The sequence below is a fragment of the Hemibagrus wyckioides genome, linkage group LG18 (genome assembly GCF_019097595.1).
Source record: "Hemibagrus wyckioides isolate EC202008001 linkage group LG18, SWU_Hwy_1.0, whole genome shotgun sequence".
Lineage (NCBI taxonomy): Eukaryota > Metazoa > Chordata > Actinopteri > Siluriformes > Bagridae > Hemibagrus > Hemibagrus wyckioides.
Window position 1 is genome coordinate 21,833,886 of NC_080727.1, and position 22,208 is coordinate 21,856,093.

General features: G+C 40.9%; 1 protein-coding gene across 4 annotated transcripts in view; it reads right to left on the bottom strand.

Annotated features, from left to right (window-relative positions):
- Positions 1–19,564, bottom strand: part of nrg2a (neuregulin 2a) — an 87,255-nt gene extending 67,691 nt beyond the window's left edge. The window contains exon 1 of one of the 4 annotated variants that reach the window (XM_058416273.1): positions 18,201–19,564. In XM_058416273.1, the coding sequence (XP_058272256.1) occupies positions 18,201–18,705 (505 nt within the window). In that variant the 5' untranslated portion in view covers positions 18,706–19,564. The remainder of the gene's footprint in view (positions 1–18,200) is intronic. The other 3 variants (XM_058416275.1, XM_058416274.1, XM_058416276.1) reach the window with 3 other exon arrangements.
- Positions 19,565–22,208: the final 2,644 nt, after the last annotated feature.

Here is a 22,208-nt window from a genome sequence, read left to right on the forward strand (position 1 = left end):
AAAACAAATCAACCAAAAAAGCAATGAATTCACATGAGCAGCTCTTAATGTTAATATTGCTGGCATGGCAGTCCTCAGAACTGTCCAGTGTCTCATCATAAATCGTTCGGAGAATGTTGTCGTTGTTTCTCAGGAAAGAAAAACACCTTAGATGCAGATTACTTCATATATCACTTTACACATAATCTACATTGTCTTTAAGCATCTGTCTCAGTCTTGCTCTGTCAAGCTATACATCCCACACCTGAGCGTCCAGTGTTCTCAGTTCCCACTCTGACCAATTCTTCTTTCTGGACCTGCTGGTCCATCCAGACGCTCTACCCCTGGTTGGAATCTCATGGTGTGGAGGTGCTCACTGCTGCTGGGGATAGATTTGCGTGGACAGTCCGTGACCCAGGGTAGTGCTGTGGATAGAACCACTTGGAGATTCACCTTCTGTGAACTGCCGTCACATCGGTCAGCTTTCTGCATTAAGGAATTAGTGCTGAGTCTGTAATGAACTCAGGAACTACACTGACCTACTAGATCCTCAGGAGCTCTTGGTTGCTGTTGTTTATTTACATTTACATTATTTACTGTCCAGTGTCACCCAAATGAAGATAAGATTCCCTTTTGAGCCTAGTTCCTCTCAAGATTTCTTCCTCATATCATCTCAGGGAGTTCTTCCTCACTACCCTCTCCTCAGGCTTCTCATTAGGGATAAATGTTAAAGACAAACAGTAACTTAATTTAAACTTTATCATTTTTTTGTTCTATGTTTTTATACTTCTGTAAAGCTGCTTTGAGACAATGTCCATTGTTAAATGTGCTTTACAAATAAATTGAATTGAAATATCTTCACATATTGCACTGCCTTTTTTCTATTATGTGGTTTACTTGTCTTAGGTCATTCTATTCATAGCCTGAATGCAATATTGTTCAGCACACAAATATCCAGCCAGCATCGGCACTGTGGACCACAAGTAGAGATGAGTTACTGAGGCATAGTCCAGAGTTATTTACAAAACGGTGCTCGGAATTCATACTTCAAGCCTGTATGAAGATGTGATTTGCTTCCATATGTTTTATGTACTTCCTTCTCAAACAGGAAGTCAGAGTGATGAGGTAAGCAATTGAGGTATATATATATATATATATATATATATATATATATATATATATATATATAAAACTAGCATTTGGCAGACACCCTTATCCAGAGTGACTTACAATTGAGGGTTAGGGGCCTTGCTCAGGGGCCCAGCAGTGACAGATTGGTGGACTTCCGATTCAAACTCACAACCTTCCTATTAGGAGTCCAATGCCTTAATCACTAAGCTACCAGATCCCCAAATACCCCAACACCCCAGCTGAATCTAAACAAGACTGACATCAAGCTAGTTAAATATGGAGCAGGAATTAATAATGAGTCTTTCACTTATTCTTACTCATGGAGAATTCCTGATGATAAACATAAAAACAAAATTGGTTTCTTGCTGAGAAAAACTGGGGAAATAAAATATTTCAGCATTGAAAAGCCTCACATTGGTAAAACTCCTCAGAAAAACACCAATATATATATATATTTTTTTTTTTTTCCCCAAAGGGACAGTTAAAAAAGGGAATAGCATGTGGGAAGACAAAAACACACAGACAAACCATGTTTGTTTCTACTGCTGCTAACATGCTACTACTATGCTATATGCCATATTAAGACCTACCCAGGTGATGTAATAACGGTAATCAATTTCTTTTATATATCAAGGTAACATGAGAGCTATCTGATATGACATACTTTTACAAAAAAACTATCTAAAATCTCAATCACCAAGCATGTTTTAAGTTATGTCATTGCTGATATTTGACTGCTATGTAAATGTAGAACTATTAACTGATGATTTATTGAGCATTACTGATGTCAGTAGTGTGTCATTATTGTTGTGAAATCGCCTCAACAAAGATTTTATTCTTGCAGAGAACAGCCACTGTTTTGGTGTAATTATCAAAAAAGCATTCATTCAAGCTATCATTTATCTCCTAAAAATCTCTAAAGTGAATAAAAGGGAGAGTGTGTTTTCTATTTAAGAAAAAAAAAAACGTGCATAGATTGGAGAGTCAGGTTTCAATTTATGCACCAGTAAATTACAGGTTAGATGTGTGCTATGGTTCCTACTGATATGTTTAGAGGGAGAGAGAGTGAAGGAGAGAAGGAGGACAGAAAGCAGAGCAACAGAGCCATAGACAGAGAGATAGCAGGGTATGAGAGAGATATAGAAAAAGAGAAAACGCAGAACTCTGTGATGGTGATGTTGATAGCGTTCGGGGTCAGTGGCGGTCATAATGGTGTTACTTGTTTGTGAGGGTAAGATGACAGTAGTCTGTCCTGGGGTGAGAAAGTTGGTCTGATATAGGGTGATAGTGCCGGTGATAGTGTTAGTCTACGGCGGCAATGATGGTAATATAGTTAGTGTGGGGGATTTTGTTTACAGAGGTGTTTTTATGATGGGGTAGTTGTGTTGGAGATCACATTAATGAAATGAAACAGCCTTTATTTGTCACATATACATTACAGCACAGTGAAATTCTTTCTTCGCATATCCCATCCTTGGAGGTTGGGGTCAGCCATGATACAGCGCCCCTGGAGCAGAGAGGGTTAAGGGCCTTGCTCAAGGGCCCAACAGTGGCAACTTGGCGGTGCTGGGGCTTGAACCCCTGATCTTCCGGTCAACGACCCAGAGCCTTAACCACTTGAGCCACCACTGCAAACACATTAGTGGGTGTGGTGTTGATTATGGCATTAGGGTTCTGTAATGGTAGTCTGTGATGGTCTGTGGGGTCTGTGGTGGTGGCGATGATGGTGTTAGGTCATGTGGGTGGTCTGTGGTGGTGTTAATGGTTTTGATTGGGGTGATTTCAGTGGTATTAAAATTTTGTGAAAGTGGCAATAAAGGTGTTAGGGTTTATGGTGGTGGTGGTGGTAATGGTCTGTAGATATCTCTTGGTCTGTGGTGGTGGTAATGGTGTCGCTTGTGATGGTATTAATGCATAGGTCTACAGTGCAGGTCATAGTGTTGGGTGATGGTGATGAGAATGTAGTAGTATTGGTGGTGTGTTGTGGCACTGATGGTGTAACAGAGAGTACAGTTGGAGAGGTGGTGGTATTAATAATATTGGTCATGGCACTGGCAGTCTGATGGTGTACAAAATAATGTTGCTGGACTTGTGTGGTCTGCGGTCCCAGCGATGACTTCTAGTGGGATTGATATTAAGTAATGATAGTGCTGTTATATGGTGATAGTAATCTGTGGTGGTGGTGGTGTCAGGAGGGTCTGTGAAAGCCACTGCAGAAAGACCCTCACATCTGTAAAACCTCACAATCCTTGCAAATCTGGCTGCTTCCTGTATGGCAGCTTCAGAGCACGTACTTTACCGCAGTGGGTAAGTGCAGTGCCGTCTTGATGAATAGTTGATAAGGAGCTTCCGGGCAAAAAGCAATGCATCTATTCACTCACCCACCACCCAACTCCCACTCATCCCCATCCTCTCTTTATTTCACATATACTTCTATATTACAATTTCATTCTCTTCTTTTTTTTTTCCTAGGCTGTAAAAACACCACATCTAATGAGAAGACCGAGCGCCCATAGTAATGGATGTAATGGATGAATGGATTGGGTTCAAAGAGCCGTAACTCAGAGAAGTGACTCGGCCGAACGAACGTCCACGTAAAATACAACAACCTTGGATGTCAAGGATCTTTGGCAACCTGCAGAGGCATATGAACTCACTATGGTCATTCTTTCCTAAAAATTAAAACAAAGAGTCTAGAGGTGAGGTTGGATTTAGCAAAGCAATAGGCAGCGTCTGCGACTGCGGTCAGATCCAAGACGACACCGCTGGATATGACCCAAGAATACAGAGGCCGCAATAATTACTATTCCAAGATGCAATCCATTCCAATAGGAGACATGACACTCTCAGGAAGACAGATGAAAACAAGATATTACGACGATGCAAAAAATAACAGTGAAGAATAATAGGGCACAACACCAAATAGACACAATGTTCACAGAAAACAGTTAAGAATCTTTCTACAACAACAGCAGGATTAAAGCGCGGTGGGTTGTACTGGAGTGATTAGCATAGTAATTTTATAGGGGTGAATTAGAATTCTCCATCCACTTCGTTTCCTTTGGAGCTTGTTCAGTCAGCTAGAAGGAAACAGGAAACATGGATAGCACGAGTAAACAGGAAAGACTAACATGAAATTCTGCTCCTGAAAACCACCTCCTCAGCCTGTCGGCAAAACATTTGCATGGCGTGTCAGTTTACTTCAATTGCCAGGATCCAATAACTAATATCTGCTAAGTTATTTGTTATTCCAATGTTACATAAGACATAAGTCATGCTAACAGGGATTAAGTACAATATGCAACAGAGCTGATCTGTTAAAACAAGAAAACTCTGAGTCTGCCTCACATCGAGTGGGAAATCCTTACAAGTGACCTTTGCTGTTTATTTCTTTGCTATCACTCATTAAGGTGGTTAAACCTTAGCCCCAAGGGCCTTTCAGTTTGTCATAGAGATTTCGTCATGAAATAAAATGTGCGTGCTACATTGCAATTTTCCCTGTAGCAGGATTTCTAAACATGCTCCATCTGTGGAGTATGAAAGTTTAAACTCTAGCAATGTGCCTTATTACATGTGGTTCGAATGGATTAAACTGAAAGCAAATCCATTTGATGAAAGTCACACTGTCACTTGATTCCAGCACGGCTCACACGCACTTTCTTTTTTGGAAAGGTTTGGGCCTGGTCAAAATCCTGTTCATATACTGCCTCTATGTGGTCAGTGTGATGCATTCCTTTATTGTCTTATACAGCCAGAAAAAGAAAAAAAAGAATAAAATAAAGTACAAATTCATTAGAATAATATAATCTTTTTTTAAAAGACATCTAGCTATAGCTATAGAGTTTTTACATATACATACTGCAACTAGATTAATTACTAAATATTAAAACAGAATATTTCTAGTGTTATTTAGGGAAAATTAATGAAACTTAATTTGAACAGCATTTGAGTCTGACTTTTTCCATCTCAAGTCAACAGAACTGTCCAGTCAAGTGCATGTCAGTACGCACGCAATTGTATGCATATAAGTAGCTTGATTGATTTCATCGATTTCAAAAGAAACAATTTCATGAGAGGGAATAAATATGTACCTCAAGCAGGTGCTGTATATGCGCTCGCATGTGAACACTCCACCAGCGTGATAGTTACTGCTGAAAATTTACAGCTTGTCAATTACAGGGCATTATACAGGCTTGCCTGAGTGTAGCCTCTAATCCCTTATAACCCCTATATAGCTGCTCCACTCCCCACAGACCTAGCCACAAAAACTTCTCTACAGATTTATTACACAACTGACAGACAAACCCCTTTCTGCTGTTGTAATTCAACAAGGTCGTTTCCAAGAGATGCTCAAAAATGGCTCCTTTTGCAAGGTTTGGCAAAACCAATGCACCAATTTGAGCATCACTGAGAGAAATAGAGTTTGGAATTATCATTATCCAGGGAAGCTAATGTTTGCCATTTGATTTTGAGTGATTAATGATGGACAGCTGTGCACCATTACAAACCAGTAAACAGGCTTGGAAATTTTTTCTATTTACTTTTTATTTATGATATGCTACTACACTGACCAGGCATAACATTATGACCACCTGCCTAATATTGTGTTGGTCCCCCATTTGGTGCCAAAACAGCCCTGACCCGTCCTGCACTGTGTATTCTGACACGTTTCTATCAGAACCAGCATTAACTTCAGCAATCTGAGCAACAGTAGCTTGTCTGTTGGATCGGATCACACGGGCCAGCCTTTGCTCCCCATGTGCATCAATGAGCCTCGATCGTCCATCACCCTGTCGCCGGGTCACCACTGTTCCTTCCTTGGACCACTTTTGATAGATACTGACCACTGCAGACCGGGAACACCCCACAAGAGCTGCAGTTTTGGAGATGCTCTGATCCAGTGGTCTAGCCATCACAATTTGGCTCAAATCCTTACACTTGTCCATTTTTCCTGCTTCACATCAACTTTAAGGACAAAATGTTATTCACTTCACCTGTCAGTGGTCATAATGTTACAGATCAATTGAATAGCATCTAATCATTTCAATTTAGCCTCCCGTCAGGTTCATAAACATCAAAGAACTTGCCAGTTTTTCTTCTGCAATAGTAGTTGTGTCATTTGTTGTATTATTTGAGTGCGTCTGAATACAAATAAGAGACGAGACTGCAGTGTTGAGTTTGAGGACGAGCATCCTGGCCCTACCAGTAAAATGAAGATCTCCACAAAGGACAATTTGCACATGTTAACTGGCTATATTTAGCTAAGTTGGCCAGGTAATGGTAGCATTAATTCCAGTAACATAATTAGCCAGGCAGCATGTCACATTCTAGCAAATGGTAATCGTTTCAAGCTCAGAGACTTGATGATATTTTCAGGCAAAAGAGCATAAGCACAGCATAACAACTTCATATAAGTAATAAATGTATTTAACACACACACACAAAAAAAAACATTACATTAACTTGTCATGAAAATATTTCCTCTTTAAATTCCCGAGCAGCAATTTCATGACTTTTATTTAAATACATTTTTTGGCTTGTAAGATTTTGACACAGCATCTATGCTGTCACTTAGGTATAGTTTTTCAGTACTTTGTATGCTCAGCAAATCAGAAACACACTAATTCAATTCCAAAATATATGCTTGTTGCTGATTGGATAAAATGCACTTTAACCTGAGTGACCAGAGATAAATAAAGAGCTTTTTTATATTTTAAGAATAAAGGGAACTGTGTTTCTTAATTAGCTGAACCACCATCTAAAAGAAAAGACATAGCGCTATTCAACAGCAGAGATATTCCAGTCTCGTAATCTAATTCAATCATGTCTTTTCATAACACGCCTTCTCGTTCCAGACCCCTGGTTTCCTCTCTCTCATGTCAGTCAATAGATCCCCACCATGTTAAACGCTATCACCATGTAGATGAATAATTCCCACACTGCCGAGTAAAGATCATCACCCTTGTCACCAATAAATTACAAATAATGCACTTGGACTTCCAAGGGCTGCGGCATCATTATCTCCACTGGATCTTTCAGCTTTCCATGTAATTTAATGCTACTGTTTAGATTATTTTCAGGAATCCCAGTTAGTCATCAGTTCACCAGTCAGCTACTTTCCACCTTCTCATTGTGTAGCTTCATTATGGAGGTGAGAAATGTTTCTAGCCGTTGTGGTAGTCACCATGATTCATAGATTTGGAGTAGCATTAGATTGTGTGCTATTATGCTCTGCTGCTTGCTTAAACGGAAACATTACTGTCTTTTAAAGGAGCAATAACACACAGCGTCAGATGGAATTCCGTTCGGAAATAAAACGTGCAATTAATAACAGCGCCCATTATCTGTGTGTGCGGTGTTCGGATAATGTAAGATGGCTCCATTCCAGCTCAGTGGGAGTAAACCGAGAGGTCAGTGTTGACCGCTAAGGTCTTTGGAGCGTGCGCTTGAATGGTTTTAAATGGTTTTAAGCACTCAGCCAGATCACATGCGAGAAACGCTGACTAGAAAATCAATGGTCACATTTCAAACATGACAGGGTGTTTAAAGCTAAAAACAAAAGCGGAAGTGCAACTCGTTTCCAGCAGATGTACTACTCATTTAGCTCTGGTGACAAAGAACCTTCTACATCATGAAACTAATTTACTGCCACTGCTACAAAACCTGTAAATGCTGGATTAAAACCAGCCACTTTTAATCCAAGTAAAACCTTCTTTGTGTGCAGACCGAACTCACGGCTCCTTGTGTTACCGCTTTTTTCTTCATTAGCTAATGCTGTGATAAAAGAGTACTTTTTGGAATAAAGAAGGTCAGGGATAGTTAGGTCGTTAAAGTGGCTGTTAGACTGAGGACTGAGTCAGCAACATCCAAACAGGGAGCAGGATTTTTCATTCCAATAAAGATTGTGTCACCTGGCTCTGACTAGATCTCACCAGGGGAGTAAAGGCACAGTGAAACCTCGGTATATGAATTTAATTCGTTCTGGAGGCGAGTTCTTAAGGTGAAAATTTGTACTGCGAAATAAATTTTCCCATTAGAGATATGTAAATGCAGATAATCCATTCCAGCCACCCAAAAATATGACAATATGACCAATACGAAGGGTGTGGCTGCTTACAAAGAACTGACCCAAGCCAAGCATTCCAAGGGTCAAGGGTCCTCACAGGAAGTCATGCCACCAAGCTTGGGCTAAATATAATTTTAATAGAATAGACCGCTCACGCCACCAATCTGTCAACCTAAAAACACCCAGAAAATCACCTAGCTTTTGAACACACGCACGCATTGGTATCGTGGGTTGACTCTTTCCAAACAACTTTCGCTGTAAGCCGTAGCTGCTTCCTAATAAAAAAAATCTAACATGCTAGTTAGATAAGATTAGATTAGCTTCACATTTAATGTCATTGCACATGGTTACAATGCAATGTTACAGGTTACACTGTACAGGTTATAGTGTACAGGTTACAGGTTACACTGTACAGGTTACAGGTTGCAGGTTATGCTGTACAGGTTATAGGTAACAGGTAACACTGTACAGGTTACAGTGTACAGGATACAGGTTACACTGTATAGGTTACACTGTACAGGTTGCAGTGTACAGGTTACAGGATACACTGTACAGGTTACAGGTTATACTGTACAGGTTACAGGATACACTGTACAGGTTACAGGTTATACTGTACAGGTTACAGGTTACACTCTACAGGTTGCAGTGTACAGGTTACAGGATACACTGTACAGGTTACAGGTTATACTGTACAGGTTACAGGATACACCGTACAGGTTACAGGTTATACTGTACAGGTTACACTGTATAGGTTACACTCTACAGGTTGCAGTGTACAGGTTACAGGATACACTGTACAGGTTACAGGTTATACTGTACAGGTTACAGGTTGCAGGTTATGCTGTACAGGTTATAGGTAACAGGTAACACTGTACAGGTTACAGTGTACAGGATACAGGTTACACTGTATAGGTTACACTGTACAGGTTGCAGTGTACAGGTTACAGGATACACTGTACAGGTTACAGGTTATACTGTACAGGTTACAGGATACACTGTACAGGTTACAGGTTATACTGTACAGGTTACAGGTTACACTCTACAGGTTGCAGTGTACAGGTTACAGGATACACTGTACAGGTTACAGGTTATACTGTACAGGTTACAGGATACACCGTACAGGTTACAGGTTATACTGTACAGGTTACACTGTATAGGTTACACTCTACAGGTTGCAGTGTACAGGGTACAGGATACACTGTACAGGTTACAGGTTATACTGTACAGGTTACAGGATACACTGTACAGGTTACAGGTTATACTGTACAGGTTACAGGATACACTGTATAGGTTACACTCTACAGGTTGCAGTGTACAGGTTACAGGATACACTGTACAGGTTACAGGTTATACTGTACAGGTTACAGGATACACTGTACAGGTTACAGGTTATACTGTACAGGTTACAGGATACACTGTACAGGTTACAGGTTATACTGTACAAGTTACAGGTTATACTGTATAGGTTACACTGTACAGGTTGCAGTGTACAGGTTACAGTGTACAGGCTACAGGTTACACTGTACAGGTTGCAGTGTACAGGTTATAGTGTACAGGTTACACTGTACAGGATACAGGTTATAGTGTACAGGTTACAGTGTACAGGTTACAGGTTATACTGTATAGGTTGCACTGTACAGGTTATAGTGTACAGGTTATAGTGTATAGGTTACAGTGTACAGGCTACAGGTTACACTGTACAGGTTGCCATGTACAGGTTACACTGTACAGGTTATAGTGTACAGGTTACAGGTTACACTGTACAGGTTACACTGTACAGGTTACAGGTTACACTGTATAGGTTACACTGTACAGGTTGCAGTGTACAGGTTACAGTGTACAGGTTATAGTGTACAGGTTACACTGTACAGGTTACAGGTTATGCTGTACAGGTTATAGGTAACAGGTAACAGTGTACAGGTTACAGTGTACAGGATACAGGTTACACTGTATAGGTTACACTGTACAGGTTACACTGTATAGGTTACACTGTACAGGTTGCAGTGTACAGGTTACAGTGTACAGGTTATAGTGTACAGGTTACAGTGTACAGGATACAGGTTACACTGTATAGGTTACACTGTACAGGTTACACTGTATAGGTTACACTGTACAGGTTGCAGTGTACAGGTTACAGTGTACAGGTTATAGTGTACAGGTTACACTGTACAGGTTACAGGTTATAGTGTACAGGTTACAGTGTACAGGTTACAGTGTACAGGTTACAGTGTACAGGCTACAGGTTACACTGTACAGGTTACAGTGTACAGGTTACACTGTACAGGCTACAGGTTATACTGTACAGGTTAGAGTGTACAGTTTACAGGTTATATTGTACAGGTTACAGTGTACAGATTACAGGTTACACTGTATAGGTTACACTGTTCAGGTTACAGTGTACAGGCTACAGATTACACTGTACATGTTACGGGTTACAGTGTACAGGCTACAGATTACACTGTACAGGTTACAGGTTACACTGTACAGGTTATAGGTAACAATGTACAGGTTACAGTGTACAGGTTACAGTGTACAGGCTACACTGTACAGGTTACAGGTTATACTGTACAGGTTATAGGTAACAGTGTACAGGTTACAGTGTACAGGTTACAGTGTACAGGCTACACTGTACAGGTTACAGGTTACAATGTACAGGTTACAGATTACACTGTACAGGTTAACGTGAATAGGAGAAACATATATTTTTTAAAACCCTGTAGCCTCTCCTAATTGAAGGTAAAGAGGAAGCTACTACTTATTATAGTCTGATAAATGTATAATTCGATACAAAGACACATCAAATCGAGTCCTTGCATCGAGCAGCGTGATATAATACAGTATCTTTACACTAAACGTTCGAGAATGTATCATTTTATTAACTTTTAAGTAAACAGAAAACAGCCTTTTCTTTGCCACTGTGCACCATAAGCCATTTATAACTCAAAATACCTGTATGTCTGCTGCCTAGACACATAAATATACACAAAATCATCAAACATTAATTAATAAAACTATCATCACACTAATTGATTACTGTTAAACAGGATAACAAAACAATTGCTGTGCAAACTGCAAATCTAGGACATCTAAACTGGTATACATAGTGTATACTAATATGACAGACCTTGAACGACAACAGTTTTTACACAACAGGATGTTGGTGCTCAGATATCAGAGATACACATATCAGGTCACAAATGTTGAGTTTATTTAGAGAGTCAACCATGGCATAAATTTTATGTTAATCATTAGAGCTTGCCAGAGCCTGGCTGCTGCTCAGTGCTCATGTCAGATACTCAGCATGAGGGGCTTTGTGAAGGCAGCAGGTGAACTCATGGATAGGAGACTGTGTGGAAAAAGAGAGAGATAGAGAGAGAGAGAGAGAGAGAGAGAGAGAGAGGGAGGACCAGGTGTAGGCAAACTGGATTGTGAAGCTCAGCTGACAATATGCAGACAACAAGTGGAGAAAAGCTCTTATTGGTGCATGTAATGAAATATACCTGGAGACAGTGACAAGTATGGATGCTGCTACACAATTTCCAGAGTCTGAAGAGGCAACAGGTTTCACTTAATGTCCACAGAATGGAACAACCACATTAATATGCAGTGGAGGATCGTCTGTAGGGACTGATGGAGTAGAGACCGCTGTTTATATCAGCTGTTCAACTAACGTTAATCTTCATATAGTCCTCATTCACAACCCCATACACTGGAGTGACCAGTGATTTGATGGGTTTAAGTCAATGTTCTGTTGATTTGCGACATAATCACGGGTCTCACTGCCCCACTTAGCTTCTGTAGTGTTATTATTACACATAGTGATCAAAACGGGATCTAAATCAAACGCTAATAGAGAACCACTGGGACAGGAAAAACTCTGCCCAATGCTTGGGGCAATTAATTAGGTTGCTATATTGGGTCCATTAAAAAAAATTTCTCTGTAAAATATCAAAATGAAATTTAATAATGTGTCTCAGTGATGTTCAGAACCGCCTCTACTGAATATACTGCAGATATGTCACAAAGGTTGAGTTCAGAACATGAGAAATGTTGTGTGCACCATAGTGAACTTTAGCAAAGGATTTTTTTTAATTTGTTTCCCAAATAGACACAAATTGTTGGCCTAAGTTCAAGTCTTTGGATTTTGTGATTAAAAATTTTATGAAAAAAGATTTTTTTAACCTGTGCCAAATCAAAACATGTGGACCAAATGATCTGCTGTGGTGACCCCAAACAGGGAGCAGCCAAAAGAACAACAACAAAAACAACATGGATAATGATATTTGTTCTTTGGTGTCCACATTGCAGGCACTGGAAATTTTTGACTATAGCATAAATGAAGTACGACAGACGCCTGAAACTTATTTTGAAGCTATGTCATTATTAATGTTATACGTTTTACAATTATATGCTTATTACTAGCTATGCCAAAACTTATTGCTACCTGTCTGTATCGTATAAAATATATATATATATATATATATATATATATATATATATATATATATATATATATATATAAATATTATACATATATAAACATATAAATCAACAAACTCTTAAACAACCTTAAATCGACTTCTGATGCTGTTATCTATAAATAGACAAAAATTGCTGCCATCTCTTTAGTTTGTAAAAAATATAATAAATAATAATAACAAACCATGCTATTTATTAAGTAGTACCTACACTGGACTTTATGCTGTAAAGAGATGCAAAGAAGTAAACTTTGGACCTTTTGGGTAAGGATGAAATGGCATTTTCTCACTTTTGGCCAAAATATTCACAAAATATCCTTATGAATAAATCAAAACCTGTCTCACAAAAATATGTGTTATCCTAGTATACAGGTTTGGTCTTTATATATTAAACCAACAGTTGCAAATATGTTTTTCTTATATAATGGGCTCCAAGAAAATCAGTTTATCAAAAATGTGCACCCTGGAGTGTAGGGCATGTGTGTCCTGATCAGTGTGGTGATGCATTGAACAGCACAAGCACAGTACCTGTGAGGAGAATCAGTGTATGAATCCATCTCCAGAGGAGGATAGTGAACAATCTCCACAAACATTCATCATCATGCATGAGCAGGATCAATACGTAGCCCTTCTTGAGTATTCCACAGTCGAGCCACAGCGGTACATTCACACAGGAGTTCCAGGAACAGCATCTCAAGCCCTATTTCAAAGACAACTACAGTATGCAAGACTGAACACGAGCACACCCAACATAGCCCCTGGGACAAAATGAACTAGTATGAGCTTTCCTTTAAAATGACGGTCGATGTGAACTCAAGACTCATCGTAGAATCACCATGAAGTGCACTACACCTCATGAATTACTCATCCAGGACCCTCGGACAAGTGCCATTAGATCTCTATAGGACACTGAAGGTTTTAATTGTTCTCGTAATTTATCTTTGCATGACTACGTGGTTACAGCCCTGGGCTACGCGGTCGGAAGGTCATGAGTTCAAATCCCTGCACTGACAAGCAGCCACGGGTGGTCTCTTTGGCTTAACCTTTAACCCTTCCCCTGACCCTGCACTCTTATTCCAGCTTCCTAACAAGCTAAGAAATGTGAAGAAAAGAATTTAACAACACTGTTCTTGTAAATGCAAATAATACAATACGGACTATTATAAAAAATTTCTTTTTGTTAGATTAAGCATAGATATTCTGTCAATTAAAGCACCACATCATGCTTATCATCATTTATAGTGTTAGTTCCTGCTATCACGCCTGTCACAGATATGCAGATCTAAACTTATATAAACATTCATTCAGTCATCAGTGTCTCTTTTTCTCTTGCTCTTGAAGTTAATAAGTAAAATACAGCTTGTCTTGACACCAAGAAATTATTGAGCCACTAAAACTCAGAGCAGACTACGGAAGATTGGGGAAACATCAGCTGATCCTTCTCCACTTTTCAGATGTCCACTTTCAGCCCTACATCCAAATCTAGTGAGGTAATGACAACTAAGCCTATTCCACTTAAACATTTACATGTAAGACATGCTATATAGCTGTGCACAAATGACACACTTAAAGAAATCACCTGCAATCTACTTCAACAAGAGCATGCCCTTATACTGACAGAGCTCAATTAAGTCCTGATTAAGTGCCGGCTGCATCTTCCAAAGCAGTCTTTGATGGCTCACACCGTCCATTAATTCTTTATATATATTCAATTCCTTACTGTAGGCAATGCAATATTGACTTTCCATGGAGTCTTTCTTAAATATCTTCCTCCAGCTGCATTCTCAAGACAGATTAATGGCATATATTAGCAATTCCCCAGGGACCTATCACTGCAGTGTCAAGAGAATATACAGTAATTAGTTCCTCGTACACATTCCTCCCTCATAGAACTTACAAAAAAAAAGCCACACAAGCTCCTTGTCCCATAGCTTCCTTAAGTAGTAAAAATAATTAAAAACCAAGTAACCCAGACACAAGGAAAATATGTCCTTCCCTGGGTGCATGTCAATCAACAGTTATTCTTGTCTTGGTGTCATGCAGTTATGTCAGTGAGATGTTCCTCCAGGGGAAGCTGGGAATTCGTTACTTCAAAACAGCTGTGATCATTGTTAACAGAGATGAAGGTTTGGAGAACAACATGGAAGAGGTGTCTCCTATCTGCTAGCATTTATTGCATTCTGACATTTATGATCTTCAATATGGTGAGACCGTTAAAATAAACAGAGAAGCAGAACAAAAGTTGATATGGGGGCTTTTCTTTAATATTTACAATATCTGCAGACAAACTACTCGAAAAATGGCCCCAACCATCAGTGCCTATAGAATGTCCTTATCGAAAACGCAACCAGGATACAGAAAATAAAGATCCACACAGCTTTTAAGTGGCCGAACATTCTCTCTAAAAGATTCTCTGAAGCCACCTCTGTCTGGACAACAGTAGCCCTGCCACTTAACAAATTATCCTATACTACAGCATTTGAGAAAAAGATAAACATAAAAGTTGACGAATAAACATCACCAACTCCCATTATTCATTAATTTGGCAAACGCTTTCACCACAAGACAGAATATAATCCCAGTGTAAAGTTTAGCAATAAGGGTTAAGGAAAGTGGTGCTATGGCAGGCCTCAGACTTGAGCTCCTCATCTTCTGGTCATTGATACCCCATTATACAAGAACATCAAATGATTGCACAGAAATTGTATGGAAATAAATTATTTATAGCAAACCATTTGAACTGAGATGTCAAACACCTACTTAAAAGGGCTACTAAAAATGAATGAATGAATGAATGAATGAATATTTCCATACATTATCGTTGCTGGTAGATGATAGACAAACTTCAAGCAGCATTGTAAAAAAGAGTGAAATATGAAGAAAGTCCCATATATTGTCAGTGAAATTGTGTGAAGTGTCCACAGAGGTTGGAACAACAACTATATGTAGCACATGTTCACAGATTTTTTCTGCTGAATTGCACTGAATATGAGAGCTTTTATGCTGAAGAGTCAGCTGAAGTTTTTGGACCAGTAGCTAGTTTACAGGCTCGACCTTACATGCCCCTCTACAATATTTTCTTGCATAACAGCAACCCACTTGTGTTGGAATTACTCTATGGAGGAAGACATAGTTGATGTTGAAAATAGATATTTGTAAAAAAAAAAAAAAAAAAAAGAAAGAAAGAAAGGCTGAAGTATTCTTTTTTCTTATTGTGCAAACTGTTGTAAAGAAGCAGTGGAACACCCGGGTTGTGTGTTAAATCAGCAAGAATGTGACGATCGGCTGCAATCAACTTCAGCTCATATCTGCTCAAAAGTGTTCATTCATTCATTCATTCATCTACAATAAGCACCTCATCATGGTCAGGACACTGTGTGTCAGGAATACACATCGATAGAATGCTACCATTGATGCACACACTCACACATAAAGGTGATTTAACAGAACCAATAAAAACACCTGCATGTTTTGCCGGGAAAGCAGAGAAAAACCCACATGGACACAGGAAGAACACACAAAACTATGTACGGACAAATACCCGAGCTCAGGCTCGAACCAGGAACCTTGGAGCTGTGAGGCTGTAACACAACCTGTTGCATCACCATGAGTGTTCTATTGCTTACATGAAGTATGATTTTTGTTTCAAACCACAATCCACCTTTTCCTGAGAACAACTTACATCCATAATGAAGAATAGCAAATATTACAGCTTTATAACTGTACAGCTATGTGGAAACCAGTAAAGGACCGACATCCAACAGCATCACGGCTGCAAGCAGAATCTCTTTAAGAAGCTAAGAACCTTTAATTATCCAAAGAGCCCTTGAGGAACTTGTTTAGGGTATTAACCGGAACTCTTCGATATGCGTCCAGACATTTCAAACGTTTATTTATATACATAATATAAACACTGTCAGATTTTTAGTCTGTTGGTTTGCATGATACTTGATTAATATTTTGTCTGCTGTTCCAGATGCCACTGTTCTTCTGTGCAGTATTACTTGAAGCCTGAATCCTAATTAAATATGCTTTATGCTGTGTAGTGATGTGCTAATAAAACACATGTGAAAAGGTACCTTTTTGATATGTATGCTTTGCTTTTAATTGACACCACGTGAAATGCTTAGTGGTCCGATACTAGATACTGGTGAATGAGTAAGAAAATTTATTCAGCTATCTGTTGTGAGCCAACACCTAACTTAAAGTTTTGCATGTTCTTCCCATGTCTTCATGGATTTCCTCCAGGTCTCTGGTGCCCTTTCCCCTATGCTGGGTGATGGATTGGCTATGATAAATTACCCCAAGTTGTGAGTGATTGCATGAAAGTGTGTGTGCATGTTGGACTGGCATTCTGTCCAGGGTGTATTCCCATATCACCTCCAGTGTTCCTGGGATACTTCAACCCTGACCAGGATAAAGCAGTTATTAAAGATGATTGAATGAATTAACATAATGGTAGTTTATAAAACATTAAGCACTAAGTCAGCTAAAAGATAGATGCAACAAGTCACCAGGCATTAATCTAGAAGTAACTTGTGAGCATGCTGGACAAACAGAAAATGCAAAGTCATTTACAGCACGCTATCATATGCACTTAATCTAGCACGTTTTACCCGTAACCTATGTGTGCCGTGAAAAAAATGGACCACACACTGGGCTTTGTAAAAATTTTGAAACGACATACCACTATTAAAATAAACCACTTTTACCCTCTTTAGTTTGGAATCATTAAGATTATAAGCTTCTATCAGTGAGCCTTTAAGAAACGTGTTAGATGATTGAAAGAGCGGTCAGATGTAGCACCCTGGACAGCGAAAACCGGGAGGTCCATTGTAATTGTCCAGGCCTATACACAGACAGAGAAGAAAGCGCATGGCCCAGAAATCCTTTCTGCAGAGGACCCGGCCCACCATCTGGGCAGATGAGACCACTGCAATGGAGAAAAATGCAGCTGTTTTTTTCCCGGGAATGCAAGCAACATTTGAACCAAGCGAAAGCTTAAAGTTGAAATGCGACAAGAAAGCCTTAGACCAGCTATCACTGTCACCAAAACTGAAACAGAAACATTATTACTTATCAGTGGACATAGTATTTCATTAGGAAATCTGAATAGAATCAGTCTGGCTTAAATTTTTACGAAATCCACCCAAGACCTCATTTATATTTATTTCTACATTTCTGTCGGTCGTCAACAGAGCTGTGATATTATAGCCATGACAGTGATGGCTGAGATTTTCTTTTCCAACTCTGTCCTCTGTCTTGATGTTTACTTGTTTACTTTGAATTCGTGCTAACACAAAGATAACACATCTTATCTATATATATATATATAATCCGGTGCTCAAGTGTGTGGTTGAATATGTGTATGGACACTGCATTTATCTGTGTCTAATGATTCCACAAAAAGAGTCCAGCAATGCAGCAAAAGATACTTCGCTAGTTAAGCCAGGTATTTTGACTAAACGTGACCATACACAGGCAAGGCACACGAAACCGTTCGCTATCTTATATACAATTAACTGGTCATCTCAAGCCAAACTTACCGCAGTCCTCGCACAAGATCTTCCCGACGTCTTTTTTCACATCCATGCCACTGGCTTCAAGGGGCGCGTACGACGCCCTGAACACCAGGGGCTCGTCGGTGGGGTCCATGAAGAAGATGTACCGGTGGTCGTTGAGCACGCGCGCGCACGGCCCGCTCGTAGGGCCCAGCTCGCGCACGGTGACGAGCTGCTCGCGCTCGAGGCCGCCGCTGTGCCGCGGCCACACGTCCAGCACCTTGACGTCCACCCGGTAGGGCTCGGCGCCCGAAGCGTTGTGGGGCGCCGACTGCACACGGCCCTCAATCACCACGGCGGAGTGGCGGGCGCGCTCCCGCAGCGAGCTCGGGCTCGGGGAGTGGCACGCGAACGCGACCCCGATGACCAGCATGGAGAAGGGCACCGGCTCGAGCCTCATGCCGCCTGCTTTGGCTCGGCGCGGGCTCGGGCGGGCTGCGAACGGGCTCCGGTAGCACGGCGGCGCGGCAGACCCTGCGGAAGTGTCCATGCCATCGGGGATGCGCTGCTGGGTGTTTTTCCCCTCCCGATAATCTTGCAATTGGAGAGGAGACGGCAGATAGTGGAACGGCCAAATGACTCTGGGCTAAAAATCTCCCAAGTGCATTCGGATAAAACGCATTGTGAGAAAAAATGCAACGAAATGAGGGGATTGGCCCTCCTCCGTGGAAGCTACACAGCCATATATAGCAAGTATCCGCAGTCTATCTTTGCCCCAAAAAATGCAGTAGTGTAGTGAGCGCGCTTATCGGCACTGATGCCTCTGTATCACTCACTGCAGGAAGAAACGAACGTGAAATGCTGCGGTCCACGATCGATGTCTGCTTAAAGTAAAACCATTAAATCCACTTCCTGAACGACAAAGCCCGGGTTATTAATGCCTCCAGCGGTAAACTGTTCCCGTCGTGTCCCTCGTGGCCCGTCTCTCTCCGCTTCTCCGATGTGGCGCGGACGGAGAGGGGGAAACGTGCAGTAATCCTCCCCGCACCAACGACACATTCAGCGCTCACTGAGCGCCGACACACCGCCGTGTGTCTATGTGTCTATAGTCTTCCAATGCCACCTAAAAAGCCGTCACACCATGATCTCTGCCATCACAAATCCATACGAAAAAAGAAAAGGAAAGAAAAAAATGTCTGGTGTCGGGGGATGCGACCGTCCTTTCACTAATATTCCGTTTCTTTATTGATGCGCGCCGACATGATCTTTTCTAGCAGCTTGCGGGTTATCAGGCGATGAAACGCGTCACGGATTCTTCAGCAGTTCTGAATGAGTTTTCGTCTCGTTTCATCGCTAAATCATGTGCTGCATTCAGGTCACATTCGCCGCTCGGCCTCAGAGAGAAAAAAAATGATCGTGAGGCGTTGCATCAAATCCATACATCTGACATCCGCTGCATTGCTACAAGAAGGCAAGAAATGAATTATCCCAATGTTTCCAAGAGGACGAAACATACATTGATTCAGTCTGCGTTAAAAAGGGGGAAAATACCCGGTGCATGGTAACAGAGGATATGATATAAATGCTAAAAAAAGGCTTGTGCAGCCAGGCGGCAGAGTTTATACAGTGAACAATGAGCTGAAATAAGCAGAAAAGCAATACATGCAGATAACAATACTCTATATTCGATTTACGCTTCACATTTTCTATGGATGCTCTCTTATAAGGAAGGATATGAAGATAGAGTACGAGGCAGTTGAACCTGTGGAGCCGCATCAAAAGATGCTGCTAAATATTCAGTAAGAGCGACCTCTGCTGTCCTTTAAGCGTTTAACATCACACCGCAAAACTTGCTCTTAACTTAGTAACTAGGTTGAGTCATGTGAAAATAGTGAGAGAAAAATAATTAACGCTTTCAGCAAGCCATGTGGACATACTGGGCTACTTCAACTACTTGTACTACTACTACTACTACTACTACTACTACTACTACTGCTACTACTGCTACTACTACAAATAATAAAACTCATAATAGAGAAACCTTATTGTTTTTATTTCATTCATTCACATTCTGAAAATGGTCAAGATTCTCATGCAGCACTTATATGCTTCAGGAAGTTTATTAATTGCTTATCTTTACATCTTTTAGTTTAACACAGCACTTTTCCCTCGCTCCTCAAGGGTTAGGGGATTCCAATTCCTGGAGCTGTCCTGTGTTCTCCCCTGGGTACTCCACTTTCCTAATCCAGGCCAAAGACATGCATTTGTAGGCCGATGTCCAAAGTGGGTGTGTGATTGTGCCCTGCAGTAGGTTAGCCCCCGTCCAGGGTGTCGCCTACCCTTGTCCCCTGGAAGAGGCTCCAGGTTTCCCGGGACCCTGTGTAGAATACGTAGACGGAGGAACAGAAAATGGACGGAGGATTGTAAAAGAGGCAGTTCATCATCAGACCTCGACATACACTTTAGCAAGTACTGTCCATGGTTCTGAAACATTTCAAATGAATCGATTTTTTTTAGTTTGGTTTCAGTTCTTAAAGTGATTTCATTGATTTACAACACTGTACAAAATCATATCCGCAATGTAACACTGGGAAAGGTAGATTTCTAGAATCTGGACAAAATATGCGTGAGTTTAGGCTCATAATGGACAGTTATTGCAATGGCAAGTGTATTATCTACTAAAAGTGTCCCAGTCGAGAGCAACCATAGTTGAAGTTCAAGGGATTTGGAGTGTGTGTTGAAAATACGCAAACGGCATTTCAACTCAGTGGTCTGAATTGTGGTCTGGCTGTAAACATAAAGCTCAGAGTTCACTGTCGACCATATCCGGTACAGATTAAGCGGTAGCTCATTTGAGGTAATATTCCTAACATTTACTCTTGGTATGAACTGCATCTCTTATTTTTAATCAGTATTTTAAACTAGCCGCACAGATATTGCACAGTCGATTCTGACGTCAATCAAATAGCTTTGGGGTCGTGTTCCGGAAGACCCGAGTGCTCAGTGGGGGTGGGTGATTAGTGTATGAATATTAGTGTGTCCTCACAGGCCGTAATTTATTCCTGTACGACTACCTCCTACCTGTAAATGCGAGCGCGCGCGCGCGCACACACACACACACACACACACACACATCATTTTCCCTTTGCATCATAGAAACATTCCTTTGCTGTAGTTTGATTTATTCCACAGATAGCACTTTTTTTATCCATGGCTTAAAGCGTAGCACTGACAGTGACGATGATGCAGTAACTCTGTAGATGCATGCGCAGAAACCATTCAACAGAGCCGCAGGTTGTAGTAGCGCAAATGTGACGCCAGGAGGCGCAAATGTTTTTGTTTTTTTTCCTCTTTCTCTGTCTCTCTCTCCCTCTCTCTCTCTTCCCGGCAGCGTGCTGACATCAGACGGCCGCCGTACGGCGTGCAAGATTCGCGTGCGTCCGTCTCCATGCCACGACTCGCTCTTTCGTTCCATCTTGTGGAGCGGCGAAAGGGAGACGCGCTACGGTAGGCCTTCGCAGCTTGCTTTTTTTTTTTTTTGCGTCTTTTCCCCTCCTTGCTGTACAGGCGCTAAAACGCACTTGCTGCAGATTAAGCAGGGGAAAAAAAGCAAAAGAGGAAAAAAACCCAAACGGACCGCGTAACTGCTTATGAGCTTCGCACTTTTTTTTTAAATGCAGTCCTAATCGCTTCTTTTCCAACATGATGGCATCAGAGGGAATTTCTCGAACTCTTTAGGTGTCGCCCACTTTGCGTAGGCAAACTCCATTAGTAGTTGCAAAACGTTACAGGGTGTTGCAGTAAAAAAAAACGTGCATTTTTTTCGGTTTTTTACAAATGTAAGTAAGTCACAAAACCACATTTGAGACCCATGAGTTGCAACACAGTGCCTTGTCATTGCTTTTTTATTGTCCTTTACACACTCTGCCTGGACACTGCTATTTTCGGGCCCATTTGAGGGGCGACCAGGTTTGCAACTGTTGGCAGAATTTCACGGTTTCATGTGATCACTTCTCTATTAGAAGACCCCCGGTAGTGGGCCTAAAACAGGAC